A 23,971-nucleotide genomic window follows, 5' to 3' on the forward strand; every position below is an offset into this window, starting at 1 on the left:
AGCGAAGCTGTCTAATACACTTACAGTTCTGACTGCAATATGGATGTCCGACCCCAATGGTCAGAGCTAAAAATATAAAACACGTCTCTGCTGCTACTGAGTCCAATGGGAGTGAAGCCAGTTATTACATGTCAAACATAAACATATAGTTCACAAATAAGATTGACATAAAATCAACCAAATAACACTTTTCAATCAATAAACTAGGGGATGTAGCTATATTTTGTACAGATACCATTTGATTCCTTTGGGCACAAAGTAAAGTATCAGGGATGCAGGCTCTAGGTACCCAGGGCAGAAGAGCCAGTGGCATCGCTTCAGTAGTGATGTGATACTGTTCACTCCTAAGGCCAACTCGGTCTACAAAATCTATATATAAAATATAAAGTGCTGCTCAAGGGTGAATCTATGGTAGGCAATGTACACACCTTTGCACGAATATTTCCATGAATTTGGTTCCATTGTAGATTCAAGGTGCCCAGTAGTTCTGCAAGTTCTATCCGATCATAGCGTTTGCTTTCAACATCCTCCACACCAAGTTGGAGTAATGACTGGTTGACATAATCGACAATCCACTGCTTATGGCCAATTTCTCTTCGCAAACCCTGTCAAAAGGAACAAACACGGAAAGCCTTTAAATTGAAGGGATGCTACCATAATATATAAAAATATCCATCATACAATCATGGTCAAATGATAAAATGCTGGCTGTGTAAAGCCACCACTAGAGGGAGCTCACTGCACATAGATTTATACAGTGAACTCTCTCTGGGAGAAGCAAACACTGTGATAGAAAGCATGAGAACCCATTTAGTGGTAGGCCCGCTCCCACCATGGGCTCCGTAGCAAATGCATAGTCTACCTCCTTAGTAGGTGCAGCACTGAGGTCTGCTTCAGCTTTACTGAACATTCAAGCATATGGTAAAATCAATGTAAACTATAAGAGAAGCAGAAGGAAGACTACACTAAATGTTTGCATTTATGCATCCCTGCTTCATTATGTTACTTTGGGCCTTTTCTTACCTTACATCTCTGGAGAAGACATTGAATCTCAGCAGTGGTGGTAGGGATATTGTTTACAGATTGAAGTTCCCTTATCTCATTGTCTTCTTTCATCCAGTCCATTAATTCTCTGATTGCTTCAAGTGATGGAAGTTTCTCCAGAAGTTGCTGCAAAATTCATTTAAAACAGTTAAGGCCAGAGCGACACACTAACTTTGTGATCAGAACTAGAACAGTAATGCTGGATATACCTTATATACAACATAGGATTTGATATCAATGAGAAAAGAATAGGGGGAGTTGCACAAAAGACATTTGACACTAATGAAGTGGTCTAATGTGGAAGACAATCACTAACCCCCACTTCACACTATAGGATCTTCACCCACATTTCCATGCCAATGCCCATTTTAAACCGCAAACTATGGTAAACTATTATGGACGTCTTCGAATGCCAAGTTCACGGAGGTGACGAATAGCAATCTACAGATCCCGATTTCAAGTCATATACCATGGGTTTGAAATGACCAACAAGAATACTGAAATCTAGCAAGGATGTATCCATAGCAAAGATTACATATAGTTACATGTGCATAACATATTTGGGACTCATCCACAATTTCTATGAAATCCTATATAAGCAAAAGTAGGATCAATTACTTTTGACAGCACTTTTGGAAACTGAAAAGCAATTCACATAAGAATAAACTGCCGGTACAATATATAAAAACAGTCTACCTGGAAAACCATAAAGGGGTTGTTTCATGAAAGCCCATACCTGAAATGCAGCCGGCTGTATCCTGAAGTTCTCAAAGTGTGGGGCATCAGAAGACGCACTCTATTCACTTCAATAGGACCATCAAGGTAGCCAACTTGGCTATCTTCAGTGGTTCCAATGAAGGGAATGGGAGCAGAGGTATACAGGCATGATTTATGCTGCTCCACACTTTAGGAACTTGGGGATATGTTGAGGATGCATTTCAGGTATGGGCTGTCACAAGGCAACCCCTTTAAGATAAGAATAGCTTCTTACTTGTTGCAGCTTGTCTTGAGTAGCAGGCAACGCTCCTATAAGACCTGTCCAACTTTCCTCAAATTTTGTCAAGTTCAATTTTAGGATTGAAGTATCACATTCCTTCAGCCGGAGAAGCTGGTTACCAGCATTCACTACTGAGGTCTTCAAAGATGATTTCTGGTCCACATCATTTGTAAATTCCTGTAAACGTAATAATAAAACTTCTTAATATTTGCACAATACAATCCATCAATCACAAAGAAACACAAACTCGATTTAATCCATTTTCATGTTTAAAATTCTAGTTTTTTTTCTTGGAACCTCAAAACCCACCATAAAAGCTTCAGAGTCCCATGTCCAAACCACCTTATATTTTGATGATTTTAGCAGGGGAAGAGGAGTATGTTGATTCGGTGATCTTCCCACTTATATGATTCTGTTAGTGAGGACAGGGCTTTATGAGTCCCATAGGGATGAACCCTTTCTAGGAAAACATCATGCACAGCTGCATGGGATTAATAGGCAGTGATAAATGGACCACTATATGTATTGGAATACATAAATCCACCTTTTTCAGATTTTTTTACTTATAACCATTTAATTTTCCAGTACACTGATTGACTTAGTTGCTGCTCATTCTTTCCATGACTTAATAACCACTTCTCTGACTTCCAAGCCTCTAAAAATGTCTTATGGTTAGACTGTTTATTATTCCATTAACATGTGGTGGTGGTTGGGTTCATTCTTGGAAGTCAGTGCTGTATCTTCTGCAGAAAATTGAATTATTTGAGCTATTTTTTGAGCTGTTTTCCAGTTTTCTGTAGTGTCAAGTGTTTTTAGCACGGAAACATTTCAAATGTAAGAGTTTGGTTAAGGATATACAAAAATTTAGTAAATCATGTAAGGAAAGACCCAACAGAAATACCAGTTTGTTGATCCCTGGCATGCAATGGAGCTGTAATATTTGTATTGGATGTTCTGAGTGCTGAGTGAGAATAAAGTGTAAACCTTTTACTGGCAAAGTCCCCGAAACCACTGGAGAGTTAACCACTGCATTGCTCGGTTCAGATAGTTTGTGAAGATCCATTTAGAAGGGTGGATTCCACATGGATATGTCCAGTGATACTGTAACAGTGTGTTAGACTGTAGGACCAAACAACCCACCCAAGGTTCATCCCTATAGAGGAGTAGATATAAGGTAAAGGCGGCTAGGCATGTGCTCCACGTTCTGGATGCAAGAAGGAGCGCCAAGAAGCCAATATGTCTTAGATGTGGTATTCAGATACAGGGCTAGGGTAGTGTATTGAGTGTTTGCCCTAAGCAAAGGAAAGCTAAGCTCCAATGCTGACCAAAGATGATAAATATTGCCTCCATACAATACAGTGATTCAAAAGGAAGGGCTACCCAGAATATCTTCTAAACCAAAAGAGATACAAGTGGTAAACTTTGTAAAACACTTCAATGGGTGGTGGGTAGGGGGTCTTTTTGGTATTATATGGATGTCCATGAGCCATCTTAGATTCACCCCAAGAAACTTCAAAAGGGGTATATGGGATACATGATTTAAGGGTAGAATTTTATCAGACATTGATAAGTGTAGTAATGTTTGGTTATGGACAAGCTCATGTTGAGTACTAATTCATTTATGTTGAATTATGTGATATGGAAAACACTGATTGCATGTATTTTCAGGTACCAGACGTGTCTCTAATCCCCAAGTGTCAACAGCTGCGCTGTTTTCAGGAAGGGTCCACATAAAAAGCACCGGGGGGCGGGCATTGGCCTCACATGAACTTCTGTTACTGTGCATTTTCAAAGTTACCATTATTTTTCACAAGCCTTTGTCTCCTAGATTAATTCCTATTCAGTATAGTCCTCTGAATGGCGGCTTATGCCAATTACTAGTGCTTTGTACTTGAGTCAGAATTTATAGCACTGCCCCAGTGTCCTGTAGGATGATGTGATTGGCGGCTACTGGTTACAAACATCATTAGTGGAATTCAAGGACTTTTCCCCCTATTAACTTCTTTTTTCACTTATCTACAGGGTAGTTGATAAATGTTGGAACATTGGGGGCCCAACCTCTGCGCAATTTCCTAGAGTGGGGGGGGGGAGGGGTGAGGGGGATCTACATTCCTTCTCCAATGGATAAACGCAGTAAAGAGGAGGTGAATGGAATGATGGCTAAGCATGCTTGTGGCTCATTCTATACAAGTCTATGGGAGATATGGAAATTGCCTTAGCACTATCCCATCAGGTGAGCCCCCACCAATCTTGTCAAAGTTCATAGAGTGAACTCCCGCTAAGAATGAATTTGAGTTATATATTGTGGGTTGCCTTACAAAGAAGTTGTTCAAGTTGTTTTTGATGGTGTTCAGCTTCTGAGAAGCATCCAGAGACTGCATCCTGCTATTACTCAGCCTCTGCCGGGCAGATTCTAGCCATGTTGATAGTTCAGATGAATCCTTGTTATACCTGAAGGAGGAATAGAAAAAAAGGGCACTTTTATGTAGTCCCTGTGTATAAACAAGTACATAAAATAACCTTTAAGTACAGTCTCTGAGCTATCTAAGTATTTTAATATAATTATCTTGTGGAAATCTAAGAGAGGATGGGAGTTCGCCCTTGTGAATGGCTTTTGCTCGTTATGCAGACATCTTGTTGGCGGTTGTTTTGTTTTTTTTTGTTGCCAATTGCGTGCATTGCAGGTATTCATGAATCCCACACTCAATTCATCCTTTTAAAACCAAAGAAACGTTATGTACTTTGAATTATGTACAGAAATTTAACTCTGTATAACCTGAGAGGAAACAAAATGGTCGCCTCTAGGAAGAGTGGAGACATTTAGAAAATTCCATTAACTTAAATGGAGAATATAATAATTGGTTTATATATGTGAAAGCAAAAAACATTCTAATGGTGCTTTATGTCTCCTTAAATGGCTTTTCTATATTAGCAAATCCTAAGAGTAAAGATTTCATTTTCTTAAATTATAAAAACATTTCCAAGAAATAGTCCTGAAAAATAAATAAATAAATTTGTTTTCTCCATGGAAATAAAAGCTGATTTTGTTTTCGAGTTTAACTGAAAGTCGACATAAGGTAAAAAGTTACTTAAAAATTCCAACCTTATCAAATGGCTAACGAGGGACTCCAATCTGTGAAGTTCATGGTTGACTTTTTCAGTTAATTGTGACCAGTCCTTTTCCATCTTGTTTATCTGTCCACTCAGTTCTGGACAAGCCACTGCGCTTTGTAACTGTTTACCATCTACAATGATCTGGCTCAATCTGGATTCATTCTCATCTATATGGTTCTGGATTTTCTGGAAAGGTAACACAAATAATAGTTAACATTTTTATTGTACATTATTGTTTGGAACACCCCTACTTAGAATGACATCGCCACAGCAATCAACTGATCTGTGCATGTTGTGCTTCTCGATCAGCTGTCATTACTGCAAGGGAAAACTAGCATTACCCCTTCATGCCTCAGGACGTATATGTACGTCTTGGGTGTGCAGGATTTGTATAATGTGGGATTGGCAGAGGATCCCCGCTCCATACAGGGCCTACGTAAGTTGTCTTTGACAGCCGATACCCTTTGGCAACGGCCTTGATCAGAGTTCACACAGACCTCGACTGTTTACCCTTTAGAGGTCACGGTCAATTCGGACTGTGACATTTAAATGCCCTCCTCACAATGAGATTATGGGGTACTGTTCGATTGCCATGGCAGCTTGGGGCTTGCTGTGTATTTCTGCCTACTAAGACTGGCTTGTAGTATTAGTATTAGTGATCAAACGATCAGAAGTTCAAGATCCTAAGGGGACATAAAAAAAATGGATTTTTGTTTCTTATTGTAAAATTCATTTCTAGTCTTATTCATTGAAGGACACAGCTTGGTAGCTCCTCCTATTAACCATAACCCTCCTGCAGGCACTGACCCAAATCAGAGACAACCAGAGCTATAAAAGAGTAGACTACTGGGTGGGTGCTGTGTTCTCCAATGAACAAGACGAGAAATGCATTCTACCGTAAGTAACAAGTATCGTGTATTCTTGTCCAGGTCATCAGGGGACACAGCTTCAACTGTGGGACCTTCCAGAGCAGTTTCCAAGGAAAAGGGTAAAAGAAAAAAAATGAGAAACTTGGGAGTTCCTACTGTTGTATAGTTATGCTATGTAAAACGTGGTGGTAGCACTATCATTTGCCCTATGGAGGGTGCTACTGCAGATCACGTAGATACTTTGATCACTAACAGAGGCATATGGTTGCCTAACAGTTGCATTCACTATATAATGATGTCAGATACAGAGTTTAGTAAAAAAACACAATACTCTAGCTGTGGAAAAGAGGCACCTCACGAGAGTGGACTTAGCAGGCGTCAAACCTGGGACTCAACTAGGCCTGGCCAGCGTCCTTGAACACACCTGTGGTGCAGCGCAGGAGACTACAGTTGCACGCCTACACTAGAAGGATGGGCATATCCCCACGAAGGGTATCAAGTAGGCGGCCAGTAGGGCCCTGAGAGAGGAAAGAACAATAGGTCCGTCCAGCAAGGACACTGTATACTCACTTCCCCCCAGCTCCCTATTCAGTCTGCCTTCACCTGCTAATGGGGATAAAAGCAGTATGGACAGGGAGACAGGGACTTGCACCAGATCGGGGATACTTACCATAGTGATCCGTGAGCAAAAACACTCACCTATCTCTATGAGCCCAGGCATCCACCAGTGGTGTGCTTTATAATTCCAGTATTCCCCCCACCCCCACCAGAGCTCACCTACCTTTAGTGAGGAAGGGAGTGCCCTGGTGGAAATAAGGAATGGGGGGACACTATGGCTGGTGGGCTACGGTCAAGTTAATGCTTAGATGTGACACCTTTTCTTCTGACTTTGGGGCCCACAACAGAATGGTTAACTCGATTTTGTACACCCTCCTCAGTGTGCTAACAGGGAGAGTCCTGCCTCCCTGTATTCCCTGAATCCAAACAGTACTTGAAGACCAATGACAAAGAGGTCTGCCTCCTATGGACACTAAGCTAAAATGGAATTGCCTCAGCCCCTTCTACCAGCTATAACCCTCCTGCAGGATCAAACACTTTTCCTTTGCTTAGTGTCCGCCTCCTGGTGGCAGTAACTATACCGACGGTCAAAATTGTATCCGTCAATGACCCAAATGAGAAATTTAAAAAAAAAAGTAAAAGTAAATGAATTTTTTTTCCCGATTGTAAAAAAATAAAGGGTATTAAAAGATTTAAAGCCCCTGTATCCATAATAGTGCAGTATCCATAAAAGTCTAATCTATCAAGGTAATACATTATTTATCCTGCACGGTGAACGTTGTCAAAAAAATACAGAACTACAGAATTATGGTTTTATTTGTTGCCAAGTCTCCAAGACAAAAATCTAAAAAAAAAAAGATTAAAAAGTCACATGCACTCTGAAATAATACCATAGAAACTGTAGGAAGCCCTGTGAAATACAAGCCCTCAGATAGTTATAACAATGGGAAAAGGAAGGTACTACTACAGCAGCAACAATAGCAAAATAAAACAAACTATCATTGTTATCGCAATATGTACGCCATAAAAAACAATACCCTCCAAAGATGGCAGAATTTCAGGGGCATTTTTCCATTTCACTTCACTTAGAATTTTTTTTCAGAAGTTTTTCAGTGCATTATAGGCATTCTGTCCAAAGACAAAAGACCCCTGCCTCCATGGCATTCATAAGCTTTACTAGGGTAAATAGAAAGGATGGCAATTTTGACACCCCCTTTAGAAAGAGCATTTCTGGACTAAAAATCATTTGACAACATAAGAGTCACAGTGGCATTTTTCTCTGAAGTCATTTAACATTCTATTCATGCGCTTGAGGAATCCTGACCTCCTACTCCTGTCATCACATTGTGATTAGGGATAAGGCCTTCAGCCTTTTACCAGACCCTGACTGACCTGTAAATCTACATTTCTCTACAGATTTACATATCCCCTCCCCTGCTTAAGCTCTTCTACTGCTTTGTTTATGAATAGCAACAGTTCTGGCAGTTTTACAATGTGATATTAGACTTACGAACCTGGAAGTACAGGATAAACAGAGCTAAGGGTCTCAGCTACAGTGATTAGAAGAGTACTATACAAGGGTAGGGCAAGCTTTTTCTGTCTTCTATGGAATGTAAACCTTCTGTATTCTTTACAAGACGCTAGAATCTAAAAGCTCAAATTGGTGTGCATTATAGTGTATAGTGACAATCCATGAAACGGAAATAAATGGAAATCTTTATTATTGATCTGAGGATGTATCAACAGTATTTAGAAATGATTCCCAATTGCTATTCATTATAGTTAATCTAAAGACTATCTTAAGATGTAGTTCGGTGTCTACCAGCTGCGAGACGGACAGGAGTTACCTGAAACTGTTTTAGCCGTTCTGTAACCCTTTCTACCGATTCCTCCACCAAACTACATGTAGGGATCATGGCTTCCAGAGCTTCATATTTCTTATTGAGATAATCATATCTTGAGTCAAAGTCTTCCCAATTCTGTTGATGTGAAGAACATACATTAGGGACAAGCCAATAGGGTGGATTTCCTGACCATAACTATTTACAAACTTTGTTGTGTTAAACATAGATAAGATAACAGAAGAGACTTTGCCTCTATGTTGCTGTGAATATTATAAAGCAAGTTACGGCTGTTAATATTACCTTCATTACAACCATCATATTAATACAATGATCATCTGAGTGTTGTCTCAAAGTATTTGCTTCTTGTGTCACAATCTCCACATGCTTCTTGTCAAAATCTGGATTTGATTTCCGTGATGAGAAGTCTTGCAACAATTGAACTTGACTTTCCAGGTAACTGAAAAACTTCTGTTATAGAACAAAAAGAAAGGTACCTTTACTGAACATAGTCCACTAAGGAAAGGAGCTTGCAAGCAGAAATGCTTACAGTACAAGTACAAGGAAAATCTGACAACCCCAACTACACGATCCTACCAAAAAATTATTTGACAATGGCTAGTAGTCTACTGAAAGACTGCATGCTAACCATGGATTACTTGAATACCCCAGAACCCTACATGTTATTATTTGAGTTACAGGTATCAATCCACATTATTTCATTGAGGGTGCGTTCACACGAACATATATCGGCTCGGTTTTCACGCCGAGCCGATATACGTTGTCCTCGTGTGCAGGGGGGGGGGGGGGGGAGGATGGAAGAGCCAGAAGCAGGAACTGAGCTCCTGCCCTCTCTCTGCCTCCTCTCCGCCCCTCTGCACTATTTGCAATGAGAGGAGGCGGGGCTAAGGTTCGGGAATTAGCCCCACCCCCGTCCCGCCTCTCTTCATTGCAAATAGTGCAGAGGGGTGGAGAGGAGGCAGAGAGGGGGCGGGAGCTCAGTTCCTGCTCCTGGGCTCTTCCAGCCTCCTCCCCCTGCACATGAGGACAACGTATATTGGCTCGGCGTGAAAACCGAGCCGATATACGTTCTTGTGAACGCACCCTGAAGGTGTATTTCAGGAATTCCTGGAAAACCCCTTTAACATACATGTTAAAATTTATTGCTTGTGGCTAAAAATCAACCAAAGTAAATTCAAATCATCAGTCACCCCAAAGCAAAGTTTCAATATTAAAGAAATAGAACAGTGATGAGATCTCTAAGAGGTATGGATGAGGAAATAGGACATAGAAAGCAGATCCGATGCTGTGGAACACAGGGGTACATGTATTTCCTTTAGCATTTTGGGTTACTTCAGTAGCGTAATTTATTTTACAATCAACTGAAAAAAAAGTAAAAATAGCCAACTAAGCTGTTGCTCTCTAGAAGTCTGCCCACGCCGCACAGTGAAAATAACTATAATCCAAGGAACAGAGACTTGAGAACCTTGAGAGATTAGGAAGGAGATCAGGAGTCGTGAATGAGGACAGTAAACTGGTAAAACTGCATAAGACGATTAGCTAATTATTCATTAGTCACCATCAGAAGGGTCTCATTCAGTATGACGTTAAAAGGGCCATTAAGCATGAAAGCAAAATTGATTTACATTGTTATATTTGTTCATTTTTAGTAAAATCCTAATTTAAAGTGGATAGGTGGACAGGAATTAGAGAGTCAGAAATGCAGCTGTGTCAGGGCGTCTGGCAGGTCTCCATCAGACAAAGTTTATATATCTAGCCGGTCCAATGTGTCTAATATATCCTATAGTTTAAGTTCATACCATCCATAATATGCCACAACAATGTTAGCTCATCCATTTTAAAGTTTAGCTACTTTCTTAAAAGGGGTTGTCAAGATGATCTAGAATTGATTAAACCTAGATCCACATGTGTAAAAACAATTAAAGGCAGTGGTACTTATCCCTCCTCTGCCTCTGTGATCCAGTACTGCAGCCCCTTTCGGTCTTTGCTTTGAAATAGAAACCACCTGACTGCTGCAGCCAATCAATGACCACAGTGGTCAGGTGCTGTTCCCCTGGCATCACAGCTCAGATTCTGGAAGCCATCTTGCTAGGAAAACGGCACATGACCACTGTGGTCTCTGATTGGCTGCAGCGGCCAAGTGATTTCCGTTCCAAAACAAAGACTAGGAGGACAGTGAAGCTGTAGTACTTGATTGCCGGGGAAGAGGATGGGTAAGTACCGCTGCTTTATCGTTTTCACACATTTGGATCCATGTTTAAAATATTATATAGCATTCAGACAACACCCTTAAAAGGGGTTGTTCTAGCATATCATGTTGTCCCCCATTCACAGGATAGGGGATACTTGCTGATCAGTGGGGATGTCATCGTGGTGAGACCCCCATGGATCAGAAAGTTATACCCTATCCTGTGGACAGGGGAGAACTTGATATTCTGGTACAACCCCTCTTCGTTTATGTACTGGGTATTATTACTACAAACATATTCTAAATTTCTTAGTTGTCTTGCATGCCAATAATCAAATGGCAAAAACAAGTGCCAAAGTAGGCCTAATGTATATCCTGGGATGGGGGGGGGGAAGGGGGGGAGCAGTGGTAAGATATGAAGGTTTGTGATTTCAGACTTTAATGCCGAGATGCAAAGCAAAAAATAACAACAAAACCTTAAAAATCTCAAAGAGGATTGTGTATTTCTCTTGTTACCGAAGCATGATTTAAATGGATTTAAGGACAACCTCACATCGCCTTATTCTGTCCGAGTTATTGGCATATGGGCTAGAAGTGTGTAAAATTATTGCCAAAAATGTATTCATACAGTTTTTTCTTAGTAATAGGTCAACACTTGCCTGGTGATCCACCACTGCATTGATGTCTAATTCTGCATATGAAGCAAACAATACCAGAGTCCTTTGACCCTATATTAAGCATCAATGTTTCAAAGGCAATTGTACTTTAATCCTATTATTACATAGGCTGCTGTTTCTAGGTTTCTCTAGTATTGGTCACTCCTTTGTTTTAACCAGGGACTTAAAAGTAACAGTTATAGATGACCTGAAGGGTCTATGGTGGGAGCAGAGCTCTTAGCCAGATGAAAAACCAGTCTAGGTATGGGTTGACTAGCACTGAATTGGCAGCTAAATTTCAGGTCATTCGGCTTCCTATGAAGCTAAACTTAAGGAAAGGTCACCTAGAAGCAATTCTCATGGAATCAACACATAGTGGGCACATGGACTATCAATCCATAATACAGAGCTATAGGGACTCCATACCACTGTAAACAACCCTTGGACATGGCAATGATGTGCCTAAACCCTAATACTTTTCCCATCACTCAGACTTTTCAAATGTTCCTACAAAATATTCTTAGGTACAAATAAGTTGCTATCTTGTGTGATGAGAGGACATGACGGTCTGCGTTTCCTGTGTAGCTAGCTTTTCATTGCTCTATATGGTTTAGAAGCACATTAAGTTAATGCAGGGCACTTTGTGTACTCTATAATAATGATAGGGATGAGACCTTCAAGGAGGAGAGTTCAAGGACTCTTATATAGAAAAAAGCAGCTAGAGATGTCTTGTGCAACTGCAACTGATCCTTAACAATGAAGAAAACACCTAAGATGATGTCATTGTTACATGGATTCCGAAAGGCAAATCACTTATAGTGCCCTGATAGTACATAGGTATTATTATATTATTATTATTATTATTATTATTATTATTATTATTAAATGGCATCACCATAGGCAGCATGTATGTAACTTACAATGTTTTAATAAATGACTGGCACAAAGCCTTATATTAAATTCTGAAACACACACAAGAAGCGGCTATATACATACCCTATGATTCTCTATATGGGCATTCAGGCTTTCTTTACTTCGGCTGTGAAAGTTTTTGCTCTTTTCAATCTTTTCTTTTCCAAAACACAGCAGTTCAGAGAGTCCAATCAGAAGCGCATCCATCTGTGACTTACTAATAATGGCACTGCTACATTTGTCCTGGTTGCACCGAAGAATGTGCCAAGTGTCGTCTAGGACATCCTAGAATAATGTATAGTCATCAATACAGAAAGCCAGAGGTAGCATTGGTTGAAGTTGAAAAATATATAAATCTATAGTGGGTAATGTTGTACCTTGACATCGGAAGCTAGGGGCTGACCTGGCTTTGCTGGAGGCAACACCCCGTTAAGCCCTTAGCTTCCGATTGGCTGTCCCGTTCCCCCAGCTGTTCAGTGCTGAAGACACCGCCATGGCGTTAGACCGGACACACAGCTGCAGCAGTCCCATATATGGCCAATTGGAAGCTAGGGGCTTGACAGGGGGCATTAACTACAAGAAACCCAGGACAGTCCCTAGCTTCCAGTGGAGACAAAGTACACCAGTACCTCTATAGTGCTTAGTAGCCCGTACAACTGTTGTTGGTGGTAGAGTGATTGTAGAGTAGTATTAGTGTATACATTAGTGTCTTTTCAATGCCAACATATTTTCCAAGTATCTGATAACCAACATAGTACATAAAGATGAAAAGAGACATTTGTCAATCCAGTTCAGCCTATTAGCCTGCAATGTTGCTCTAGAGGAAGGCAAAAAAGCCTAAGTAGTAGAAGCTAATTTTCCTAATATGTGTTTATTTAATCCCTTCCCGCTGCAGGGCGTAAGTTTATGTCCTGGCAGCCTGGTACTTCCCGCAACAGGACGTAAACTTACGTCCTGGGGATAGCGCGAGATCACTTATGATCCCACGCTATCCCGCAGCGGGAGCCGGCTGTCAATCACAGCCGGCGTCCCGCTGCAACAGCGGGGTGGCATCGGAGATGCGCCCCCCGCTGTTAACCCCTTCCCTGCCGCGATCTAAGTAGATCGCGGCAGGGAAAGAGTTCACAGAGGGAGCGGACTCCCTCTGTGTCTCCGGCCGGCTCTCGCGATGTCATCCCGAGAGCCCAGCCTGTCACCATGGCAACAGGATGCCAGACACTGGCGTCCTGTATTGCCTATGCCTATGATCGCTGTATAAGCGATAAGGCATGGCAGAACAGAGCTCTGCCATGCCTTATGACAACGATCATCAGGGCAGTGTTGTAAGTCCCTCAGAGGGACACAAACAGTGTAAAAAAAACAAAGATTTAAAAAATGAATTTAAAAAATTTAAAAGAGTAAAAAAAACATTTTTTTATGCTTTTTCTCAGATTAGCATAAAAAAAAGGTAATAAAAAAAATAAAACCCCATATATTTGGTATTGTCGCGTCCGTAATGACGCGTACAATAAGTTGCACATGCTTTTGACTGTGCACGGAAAAAACGCTTTAAAAAAACGCTAAAAAACTGAGGCAAAATGCTAATTTTTAGCATTTTGCCTCACTAAAAAACGCAATAAAAGTGATCAAAAAAGCCGTTTGTACCCCAAAATGGTACCAGTAAAAACTACAGCTCGTCTCACAAAAAATAAGCCCTCATAGAGCGCCGTACATCAAAAAGTAAAAAAGTTACAGGACTTTGAATGGAGCAATTTAGAATAGAAAAAACATTTCCAAAAAAAGGGCTTTTATTGCAGAAAAGTGGGAAAACCTAAAAAAAAAAGGTAAGAACTTTGGTGTCGTTGTAACCGTACCGGTCCGCAGAAAAAATGGAATGTCTCAATTATGCTGCATGATTAACGCTGTAAAAAAAAATTAAAAAATCTATGTCAGAATTAATGCGTTTTCTCTCCCTGCTATCATAAAAAAAATAAAAAAAGTTTTACAATATAGTCTATGTACCCAAAAGTGGCACCGATAAAAACTACAGTTCGCCACGCAAAAAACAAGCCCTTATACGGCTGCGTCGACGGAAAAATAAAAAAGTTATGACTTTTGATAAACGGAGAAGAAAATCCGCCAAAAATAGTTGCGTCCTTAAGCCCAAAATAGGCCATGTCATGAAGGGGTTAAAATAAAGCTTCCACTGCGATTCCAGTCATGGCCTTTAGGTGGCTCCACGCAACCAATAACTCTATACATATTATGTATTTTGTTCATTATTCTGAGCTACTATTACATATACTCCAAGCTTGTTACCAATATATTACACAATGGAGTAGAACTTTACATACAATGTAAAAGTAGAATGGTTTTTGCTATTTTTGCTTGCAATCATTTTTACTCCACTATTCATTGTGCACCTTTAAATACCCCAATGGTAGTCTACACAAATAGTAGAGCTGTAACATGTAGTGGACATTGATTACATTAACTTTTAGGGCTAATGCCCATGGACGGATTATCGCTGCGGAATTCATGGCCAGACGCCCGCTGTGAATTCCGCAGCAATGACTGCCCATAGACATGCTACATTAAAAGATTCTCCTCTGCCCACGAGAGGAAATCAACTGTGATTTTCCGCTCTCGGAGGAGAATCGCAGCATGTTTTATTCTGTGCGAAAAATCGCACGGATGGCTTCCACTACATTCAATGGAAGTCATCCGTCCCACGATATTCCGCGCAGTGGGCACTGCGGAAGTACTGCGAGATTTCGCAGTCGGAATCTGACCTGGCCGTGGTCATGAGCCCTTATAAACCATTCCAGCCAGCTGTCTTGCATTCTTACCTCCAGTTTGTGAATATCCTGATTGGAGCATATGGGGATGGAAAGTTTCTCTCCTCTCTCATTCAGGGATGAAACTTTACTTTCAAAGCTTAGAAGTTCATTCTCATACACAGAGGCTTCCTGAGAAGGAAAACAAAGTACTGTAGACAGAGCAGATTAAATACATGTACATTGGCATTTATTATGGTTATATCTTTAGTCATGTTGTCAAGACCTGTTACAAGGTTGAACACTGGGTTCTAGGGAAGTCACCTTCCAATAGGTGGTGCTGTGGAGGCACATTTCCATCCCCTGTTTGCATACTTTTTCCCATGGAGCATTGCATGACCTGTATAAGACTCCCTATGGCAACTTTGCGCTCTCCTCAAGGAGAAACTTTACCCCCCAGACCTAGATCAATTATGCAAATCGTTGTTTCCATTCCGCTTGCAGTGAGAATCCACAATATGTTCTAACTGATGAGTATAATAGTCCAGTACCTGTATCAGTCCAGCTGCCTCACCATTTCCTCTGTTACTTATACACTGTATGATATCAGTTTTCTTCTTCACTAGAACATCATATAACTGGCGAATGTCATTCTATAATTAAAAAAAGAAAAGAAAAAAAAGCTAGAGTAATACATAATGTTTATTATCAATGTCAGTTAAGCATTATTTGGCCCTTTCATGTGTGACCTACATAGTACTGTGCAAAAGTTTTAGGCAGGTGTAGCTAGGGTGCTTAGCACTGCTGAAACCGCTGCCCATTCATTTCAATGGGCGACGCAGAGCCGAAAACGCTTGTGTGAACAGCCCCATTGAAATGAATGGGAGCATTGTAGAGCGTTTAGCACTGCGCAGAAAAAGCAGCGTGAAATTACAAAATGTGGTGTGGTTTTTTTTTTGGAATGTCTAGAACAATTTAATTGGATTTACATTGATTCCTATGGAAATAATTGCCTCGAGTTTCATTGGTTTCAAGTTTAGCTGATTGCTTTCGGACGGATTACCAACGAAACTAGAGGTCTGACTATAAAAATCACAGCTGCAGGAGATCTGCATATATCTATTCTATTCACAGACTGAAATCCTAAAATAAAATATAACTTTTATAAAATCCTACAAGGAAAAGTGACGGCTTCATAAAAGAAAACTGAATATGTGTTCAGATGATGTATTTACTGATACGTTTCTTCTCAAGCAGTCACACAGGTATAGTAGTGGTGGCCTGCTATAGTTGTCACAATAGTGATATTCTGGTAACTATGATCCTTGTTGTCCCATGTAGTATCAGACAATATAGAAGGAATCCATATCGATTCCGTTATACATCGAGCTCTAGTCTGTCAGGCTCAACGCGTTTCCTCGCTTACGCGATTCATCAGGAGCAAAAGTATCATACAAATAGAGACCGATAATTGTCAAGGATCATACACTCAATTAGTTATGCCCAATTGCAGCATAAATTTAAATTAAGCGGATTGAGTGTATAGAGATAAATTACAAGCGTTTCGTACTTCCCCAATAAAATTTGAGTGAATAGCGCTAAGTAATGTAGAAATCATCTGATCATCTATACAATCGATGGAATGCAAATGGGATACACATCCGCAGGCAATCTTTCATCAGTTGGATATGATCTGCCAGTGCCGAGATCACGGGTATGAAGGGTCCCAGAACACAATGTGTCTGAATGAGATGACAGTTGACAACTTCCTAACCTCACTTTCTGACCCTAATATCTGAAGGTTTATGTTCCCTCTTAAACCCAGGGGTAACAACAAATAAACCTAGCCTATTATCCCTATCTATGCTCAGGCAAACAGCACTAATCGCTGGAAGCCTGGCTACAGAGAGTGGTAAGTAAACCAAAACAAAAAATGTCAGATAAATCTGGCAGCAGCTCCAGCCTTAAGGTATAGTAGTGGTTGCTGCCAACAAACAGATGAGATACAGGGCACATTACCTGATAGTGATTGTGTTTATCCAGTTCCACTTGCATACGTTTGGATCGAGTCTTAGTGGTATTGTGAATCTGAATGAGCCAGTCCCTTAGGTCACTGTAACACTGGGATAAGATGTTGGTGTGCGCACCCTCATGGGCGATTGGTGCCAACAGCGTGCTAGTGTTACTGTCCATTTCTTCTGGAAGTACACGCAAATCCTCCTTAAGTTTCTGGAGAAACGTAAAAATCATTTTAGTTCATAAACCAATACAATTAAGTGCTCATTCAATTCACACTGGTGGATGCAATTCGGTCCGTGAAATACACTGAGCGTCTATATGCACATTTGATACTTATGTGGGTTTTTTTGAGTACGTATACACTGCATTTTTTCACGTGTGCAAAAAAACGCAAGAAGGCTCAACTGATGTCACCATTTTTTAAACCTCTGTCTCCTGCCAACATATGTAAGAATGCAGTGAATACTGCCTGGTTGCTGGATTTTTATGTGGTCCCATAGACTTCAATGGGCGATTTTGGTCTGTTATACAGACCAAAATGGGACATGCTGCGTTTTTTTAAAATGTATGTAAAAACGCACGTCTGAATAATCCAATGCAAATCAAAGCAGTTTATGCTGTCCGTATTACACATGGAAAAAATGCGCATGTAATATGTACTGAAAACATGCCCGTGTGAATAAGCCCTAACAGTCTATAATTTAGGTTATAATGAGGTCACATAGGTCTGCAAATGATTTGCAGACACAAAACAGCAGCAGAGTTGGACATACCACTTAAAATAATACTCTGCTTTAACAATAGACTATTGCATAAATATCAGCTCCCTAATAAAAGTGCTCTATAGGCACATGCAGGGTTACAAGAAGTTACAAACGGTGTACGATTTGCACCCTGGTTTACCTCATAGAAGATCAGTTCTGCAGCAGCTTCCTCCCTGGTCAGGATATCTACATCTAATATCTCCTCAATGTTCTGCAGCCACTGGGACACTGAACACATCCAGACAAACAGAGCTCCGTGGAGATTTCTTGCACTCTCCTAAATAAACAGATAGCTTGTTACATTGTCATACATACGATCTATTATAAATACAGTTATAGACGAAGGCAGGGTTGCCCTTGTATTAGATGATATACTGCACGGTACCTTCTGTTAGCAAGCCCTCTCCCCACATGCTGCACTGTCATACAAGGTATATACAACAGTATCATATAGAGCCCAATTATATGACTACAATAACCTTTTCCAATCTCCTGTCTGACATCTTCCTACATTCTGATTGAAGCTTGTACAGCTCTAATATCAGAAGACGTCCGACAGGGTATTCTTACCGTCTATTGCCAGCCACTCCGCTGTCGGAGCCTCTCTGGCACACACACTGGCTTTAGCCAGCAGATGGGACTGTTGTATAACAAGCAAAAAGAGAAAGCCTTTAAGGAAACCCTGAATCCAAAAATTGATTTGGAAATGGTTAAGCATTTACTATGGTGCCTACAGACATAGGGCAGAAATGCTGAGGAACGTCAGCAGTGAAAAAAATCCACAGCAAAGTCTGCAGCATTTCCGCATCAAAAACAGAGTCAAAATCCAAACCATTGATGCAGCCAGATTAATGCTCGTTTTACACTAGACAAAAACTGCACGAGTAAACAAGCTGGTGACGTCACCACCAGCCGGTATATTCTCGGGCAGTGTGTTTACACTGCACGATTCTCAACGAGAATCGTGCAGTTCTTGTTCACTAATTCTCGTTGTTTCACATCCCTGTGTGAAACACTGAAAGGTCAGCGTTTAAGCAGCACAATAAGTGCATGAGCCACAGCAGTTTTTAATGCCGGCTGAAACTATACGAATGAGAAGCGCGCAATTCTCGTTCATTGCCCATTCGTCGGCTGCATTTAAACTGAATGTATCGTTCAGTTAAGCTCGTTTGACCCATAATCGTTCCGTCTACAAGCAGCATAAGGAACAAACCTTTGCTAATGCAAACAAATCTGTTCAATCGTGAATCAGAGAGTTTTTAAAGTCTAAACATACACCGAGGTCAAGATGCTCTGGTCCTCTCGAGAAAAAACATGTCTGACCCATAGACCCTCTTAGTCAAACACGGTAACCAACAGTAAAAACGTCCAGTTTCATAATTTAAGGGTTTGTCTACATGATACAATGTTTCCGAGATGGTAGATTGATCACAGGGTGTCCTGCTGGTGGGCCCCCAACAATAAGCTATAATGCGTGAGGGAAGCTGGCAGCAAGTGTTTAATTCTCCAACAGCGTCACCACAACGTAAAAGTATCACACAATACCAACAGCAATCAATGGGCTGTTCATGTAATGCACAGATTTGCTCACTCTTCCAGGGGGAAGGATGGTCTTAATAAACACCCCCTGCTCCCAGGAACAGATGTGGATCCTGAATGTGTAATGCAGAGTCTAATGTTGCAGAATTTCCTAATAGGGTATTTCAAAATGGGGTTTCTAAACTAGACGGCCTCTTTGTATAAAAGTCACAAAGTAAATTATATTTAAATTTTTTTACAACATTTTTCTTTGCAGAGATGACATCATCACAGAGCAGGATCCTTACCTGAGTGAGTGAAGATGAGGCTTCTTCATTCAGGGCTTTAAGCCGGGTGAGGAAATGCTTGGATTCTTCTGTAAGTGGTGATTTTGCTGGGCTCCCAGGGATTCTGGATATAAGGCTGATCTTCACTTCTTTTACAGCCTAATATGTTAAGAAATGGTTAATTAGATAAGTGTTGAAGTATTTTTCATATTAAAGGTGTCCATACAAAATAGAAGAAAAAAAAAAAACACTAAAAAGGGTCAATAGTCAGGTGGAAATCCAGACAAGAGTATTTCCAGATGTGTGGCGTCAATGGCCACCTACAAGAGACAACACTGTCAAAATATTTAAGGTCTAGACTCCTCCCAGATAGAGGATTTTTGACTTATTATTTTTATATAGGAGATTGTATATTAGGCACCTTTAACACAAAGTGAGACATCGTTCGGAGATAACAGACTTCATTTGGTCACTCATGCAGACACTTTCTGCAAGCAGGTACATCGCTGAAATATTGTTCGCTACATCGTTCAGTTGTTTACATTCCCTATACTAGTGAACGACAACTATCACTGTTTACATGAAATGAGCAAATGATCATTTTGATGCCTTTATAAACATTAACGATAAACAATAATTTAACTAATTATCATTCGCCATTCAACCGTTGGCAATATTTACACTGAACGATTAATCAAATTCGCATGCTCTAACAATTTTTTTAAACAATCATTGTTCCATGTAAGAGGGCCCTTAGATTTGATTTGCAGCTTGCAAATCAAATCCACGAGATGACACCATCTCCTCTTACTGCTGTTTGCTCTGGAGACTCTTTAAATTTTGGCGCCACCGAAGAGCCTTAATGCCAAGCAGCATCAGGACCTAGTGTGTCAGCGACCAGAGTTGAAGAGGACTTGGCAGTGGTTTTAAATGCTTCAGTAAGGACTGGGGTTTGATTTTTTTTTTTATTATTAACTTTTGCCCTGGTATAGAGTTGATTTTGGGTTTGGGGAGCTAACAATCACTGAAAACGGACAGATGCTTAATGATTCAAGGGGGCAGATAGCTGCATTCCCTCAACATGCAGGCGGCTAAACTGCCAAATGAGGGAGCTAATTGCACCTGTGTGGGACACCGATGAGACAGCCACTCACACAGCCTCTTAATATAGAGGGGAATGGCTGCTTGGTGTATACTCCCACACAGAGTGGATACAAGTACAAGACCTTCTGATACATGTAGTCCACCATGCAGACTAGCAACCTATTAATAACGCCACAATAGTTTGGTGGGCTGCCCTGCACCTCAAAAAGTGGACCACATTGGTACTGCCACCCAGGGCTCCCCCGGCGTTTAGAAGCCGCACTGCATGTAGATAATACGTTATAAATGCAAGGTATTAGTTGGGTTTTGGCCAAAAACCTGAGCTCGCAAGCCAATCATCTATCAATCTGGACAGAAAAAGTTTGGGAATCTTTGGTGTGGGAATACAGCGGGAGCAGCAGGCACTGCTTCCGGCTCTTCCAGCCTCCTCCCCCTGCAGAGAGAGACGCCGTATATCGGCCGGCGTGAATGCACCCTTAATCAGTAGTTCACTGACGACTAAATCTTATAGGACCAGTTTAAGAGATTACATGAAATTGTCCTATAGGAAAAAAGGGTCAATAATAAAAAAAGATCTATAATAAAGTTTAAAAATTACCTTTTCCTAAGAAAAGCACAATAAAACATAATACTTGACCCAATACTATAATAACATCCCATCATATCACAAGACTTACATCTGGTTCATTAGTAAGTCTGGAAGAAGTCGGCTTCATTCTGTATAACAGTTCCTTTTGCAGATAGAGCCACTTGCTCCAGGTAATATCTTCAATCACTGACAAAGGAGTTTTACTTCGAGGCTTAGTGGGTATTGAAGATCCATCCCCAACTGGGCTTCTAAGAAAAAAAAATGAGATAGCGCGATGAATACTAGTTCATCGCCATTACAGTCAGCAAGTTGTTATTTCGGGTTTTACTGATTTCTTAAGGTCCAAAGAATTCCCCCACCGTCAGCGCTGTGTAAGTAAGCGCTGTGATTGGATCGAGTGCCAGCCAATCACAGCTGGTGTTCGGTAAACCAATCACAGCCATTCAGTGATGTCATCCACTAAATGGCTGTAAATGATCAAGTACCTGCTGTGGTTGGCGCTCGATCCAATCACAGCGCTTACTTACACAGCGCTGACGGTGGGGGAATTCAAAGCTAAGCAGATAGATGACAGCGGGCTGAATTCTCAAGCAGCTTGCCATACTGTCGGGAAGACCATAGCGCCGGGGACACAGATGCCGACTGGGAGTATTGCAGGTTTTTTTTTACCTAACTCAAGTATAAGCCGAGGGGGGCTTTTTCAGCATTAAAAAATGTGCTGAAAAACTAGGCTTATACTCGAGTATATATGGTATATGACTGCTTCTTAGAGGAGAGAAATATCCATAAGGATATATACATGTAAGCAACATTGCCTAAACTCCAGCACTCCCTAAAATCAGCACCTATGAGTGAAATTTTACTTAAGAGTGTATGTTACAAAATTAGGAGCTATATTTATATATTAACCCCTCCTCGCTCCAGGGCGTAAGTTTACGTCCTGGCAGCGGGGTGCTTTCCGCAACAGGGCATAAACTTACGTCCTGGGGATAGCACAAGATCAGAAGAGATCTCGCGCTATCCAGCAGCGGGAGTGGGCTGTCGCTGATGGCCAGCCTCCTGCTGAAACAGCGGGGATGCATTGGAAGTGCAACCTCTGCTGTTTACCCCTTCCCTGCAGCGATCTATGTAGATCGCGACATGGGAAGGGTTCACAGACGTCATCAGTCTTCTGTGACGTCATCGGGCTCTTGCAATATAATCGCAGAGAGCCAGACTGGTTGCTGGTGTCCTGTATCGCTGTAAGAAGCGATAAGGCATTGCAGGAGAGAAGTCCTACAATGCTTTATCATAGCGATCATCGATGGTATGATGTAAGTCCCCCACCGGGACACAAATGGTATAAAAAAAAAAGATAAAAATAATGCACAAAAATAAAAATGTAAAAATAAAAATTCTTTTTATGTGCTTTTTCTCATTTTAGCATAAATTAAAAACACACACACATATTTGGTATTGTCGTGTTTGTAACAACACATACAATGAGTCACACATGCTTTTTATCCTGCATGGCAAAAAGCGTAAAAAAAACACTAAAAAAACTGAGGCAAAATGCTAATTTTTACCCTTTTCCCTCAACGCAATAAAAGTGATCAAAAAAGCCGTATGTACCCCAAAATGGTACCAATAAAAACAACAGCTCGTCTTGCAAAAAATAAGCCCTACCAGCTCCGTCCATGAAAAAATAAAAAAGTTATAGAACTTTGAATGCAGCGATTTAGAAAGAAAAAAATTTTTTCCAAAAAAAAAGGGTTTTTATTGCAGAAAAATAGAAAAACCTAAAAAACATCTAAGACTTTTGGTATCGTTTTAATCATACTGACCCACAGAAAAAAATGTATTGTGTCATTTATGCTGCATGATTAACGCTATAGAAAAAAAAAATACTCAAACATCTATGGCAGAACTTACATGTTTTCTCTCCGTGTTTCTCTCATAAAAAAAATAATAAGAGTTTTACAATATAGTTTATGCACCCAAAAATGGCAGCAATACTACAGTTCGCCACGCAAAAAACAAGCCCTCATACAGCCATGTCGACGGAAAAATAAAAAAGTTATGGCTTTTGACAAAAGGAGATGAAAATCCGCCAAAAACCGTTGCGTCCCCAAAATAGGCCATGTCCTTAAGGGGTTAACTATCGGAGAACCCTTTTAGGAAAATATGAAAGTCATTTCATAAAACAATTCATAGTAAGGTAGTGGTAAAAACGTGAGCCACACGTCTCCTTATTTACCACCATAACCTGTTGAACCTGCCAGTGGGTTTCAGGAATCAACCGTATAATAATATACAGCACAGCAAAACTGGTTAATAGGTCAAACAAACAAAACCACTGCTGCTACAATTGCTAAGGCACAATGGGTGCTCTGACAGTGTGCCACCCTCAATGAACATATACTGAGTCAATGCACTATTAGTACCTTGGGTGTGATGGTACTGTCATTTCAGCAGGATGTTTTTTATTTGGAATTTCTGTGCTGAAAACCTACAGAAAAGGAGAATGGAAGGACAATTAACCTAATAACTGCATTATACCCATATCTACATTAACATATAGAATATTATCTATATCCTGGATGGCGAAAGAGTATTCTCACATGAAATAAACAACTTTGATAAGGTCTAATGCACATATCCATATTATAGACCTCATGGACCGCTACAGGTCATGTTTTCTGGATTTCCTCAGTGTTGCACAGGTGATGTAATTATTTTCAGTGCCTCAGACATT

At 40.6% G+C, this 23,971-nt stretch overlaps 1 protein-coding gene across 1 annotated transcript in view; it reads right to left on the reverse strand.

Moving 5' to 3' along the window:
• Positions 1 to 23,971, reverse strand: part of SYNE2 (spectrin repeat containing nuclear envelope protein 2) — a 351,232-nt gene that overhangs the window by 86,813 nt on the left and 240,448 nt on the right. The window contains exons 68-82 of the mRNA XM_066608185.1: positions 23,661 to 23,725; positions 21,326 to 21,485; positions 19,566 to 19,703; positions 17,879 to 18,016; positions 16,976 to 17,185; positions 15,508 to 15,609; positions 15,029 to 15,148; positions 12,285 to 12,485; positions 8,727 to 8,894; positions 8,430 to 8,561; positions 5,145 to 5,341; positions 4,360 to 4,492; positions 2,036 to 2,218; positions 1,024 to 1,170; positions 429 to 605 (exon numbers count right to left, since the gene is read on the reverse strand). Coding sequence (XP_066464282.1) covers positions 429 to 605; positions 1,024 to 1,170; positions 2,036 to 2,218; positions 4,360 to 4,492; positions 5,145 to 5,341; positions 8,430 to 8,561; positions 8,727 to 8,894; positions 12,285 to 12,485; positions 15,029 to 15,148; positions 15,508 to 15,609; positions 16,976 to 17,185; positions 17,879 to 18,016; positions 19,566 to 19,703; positions 21,326 to 21,485; positions 23,661 to 23,725 — 2,271 coding nt within the window. The remainder of the gene's footprint in view (positions 1 to 428; positions 606 to 1,023; positions 1,171 to 2,035; positions 2,219 to 4,359; positions 4,493 to 5,144; positions 5,342 to 8,429; positions 8,562 to 8,726; positions 8,895 to 12,284; positions 12,486 to 15,028; positions 15,149 to 15,507; positions 15,610 to 16,975; positions 17,186 to 17,878; positions 18,017 to 19,565; positions 19,704 to 21,325; positions 21,486 to 23,660; positions 23,726 to 23,971) is intronic.

The sequence above is a fragment of the Eleutherodactylus coqui genome, chromosome 6, assembly GCF_035609145.1.
Source record: "Eleutherodactylus coqui strain aEleCoq1 chromosome 6, aEleCoq1.hap1, whole genome shotgun sequence".
NCBI classification, from domain to species: domain Eukaryota; kingdom Metazoa; phylum Chordata; class Amphibia; order Anura; family Eleutherodactylidae; genus Eleutherodactylus; species Eleutherodactylus coqui.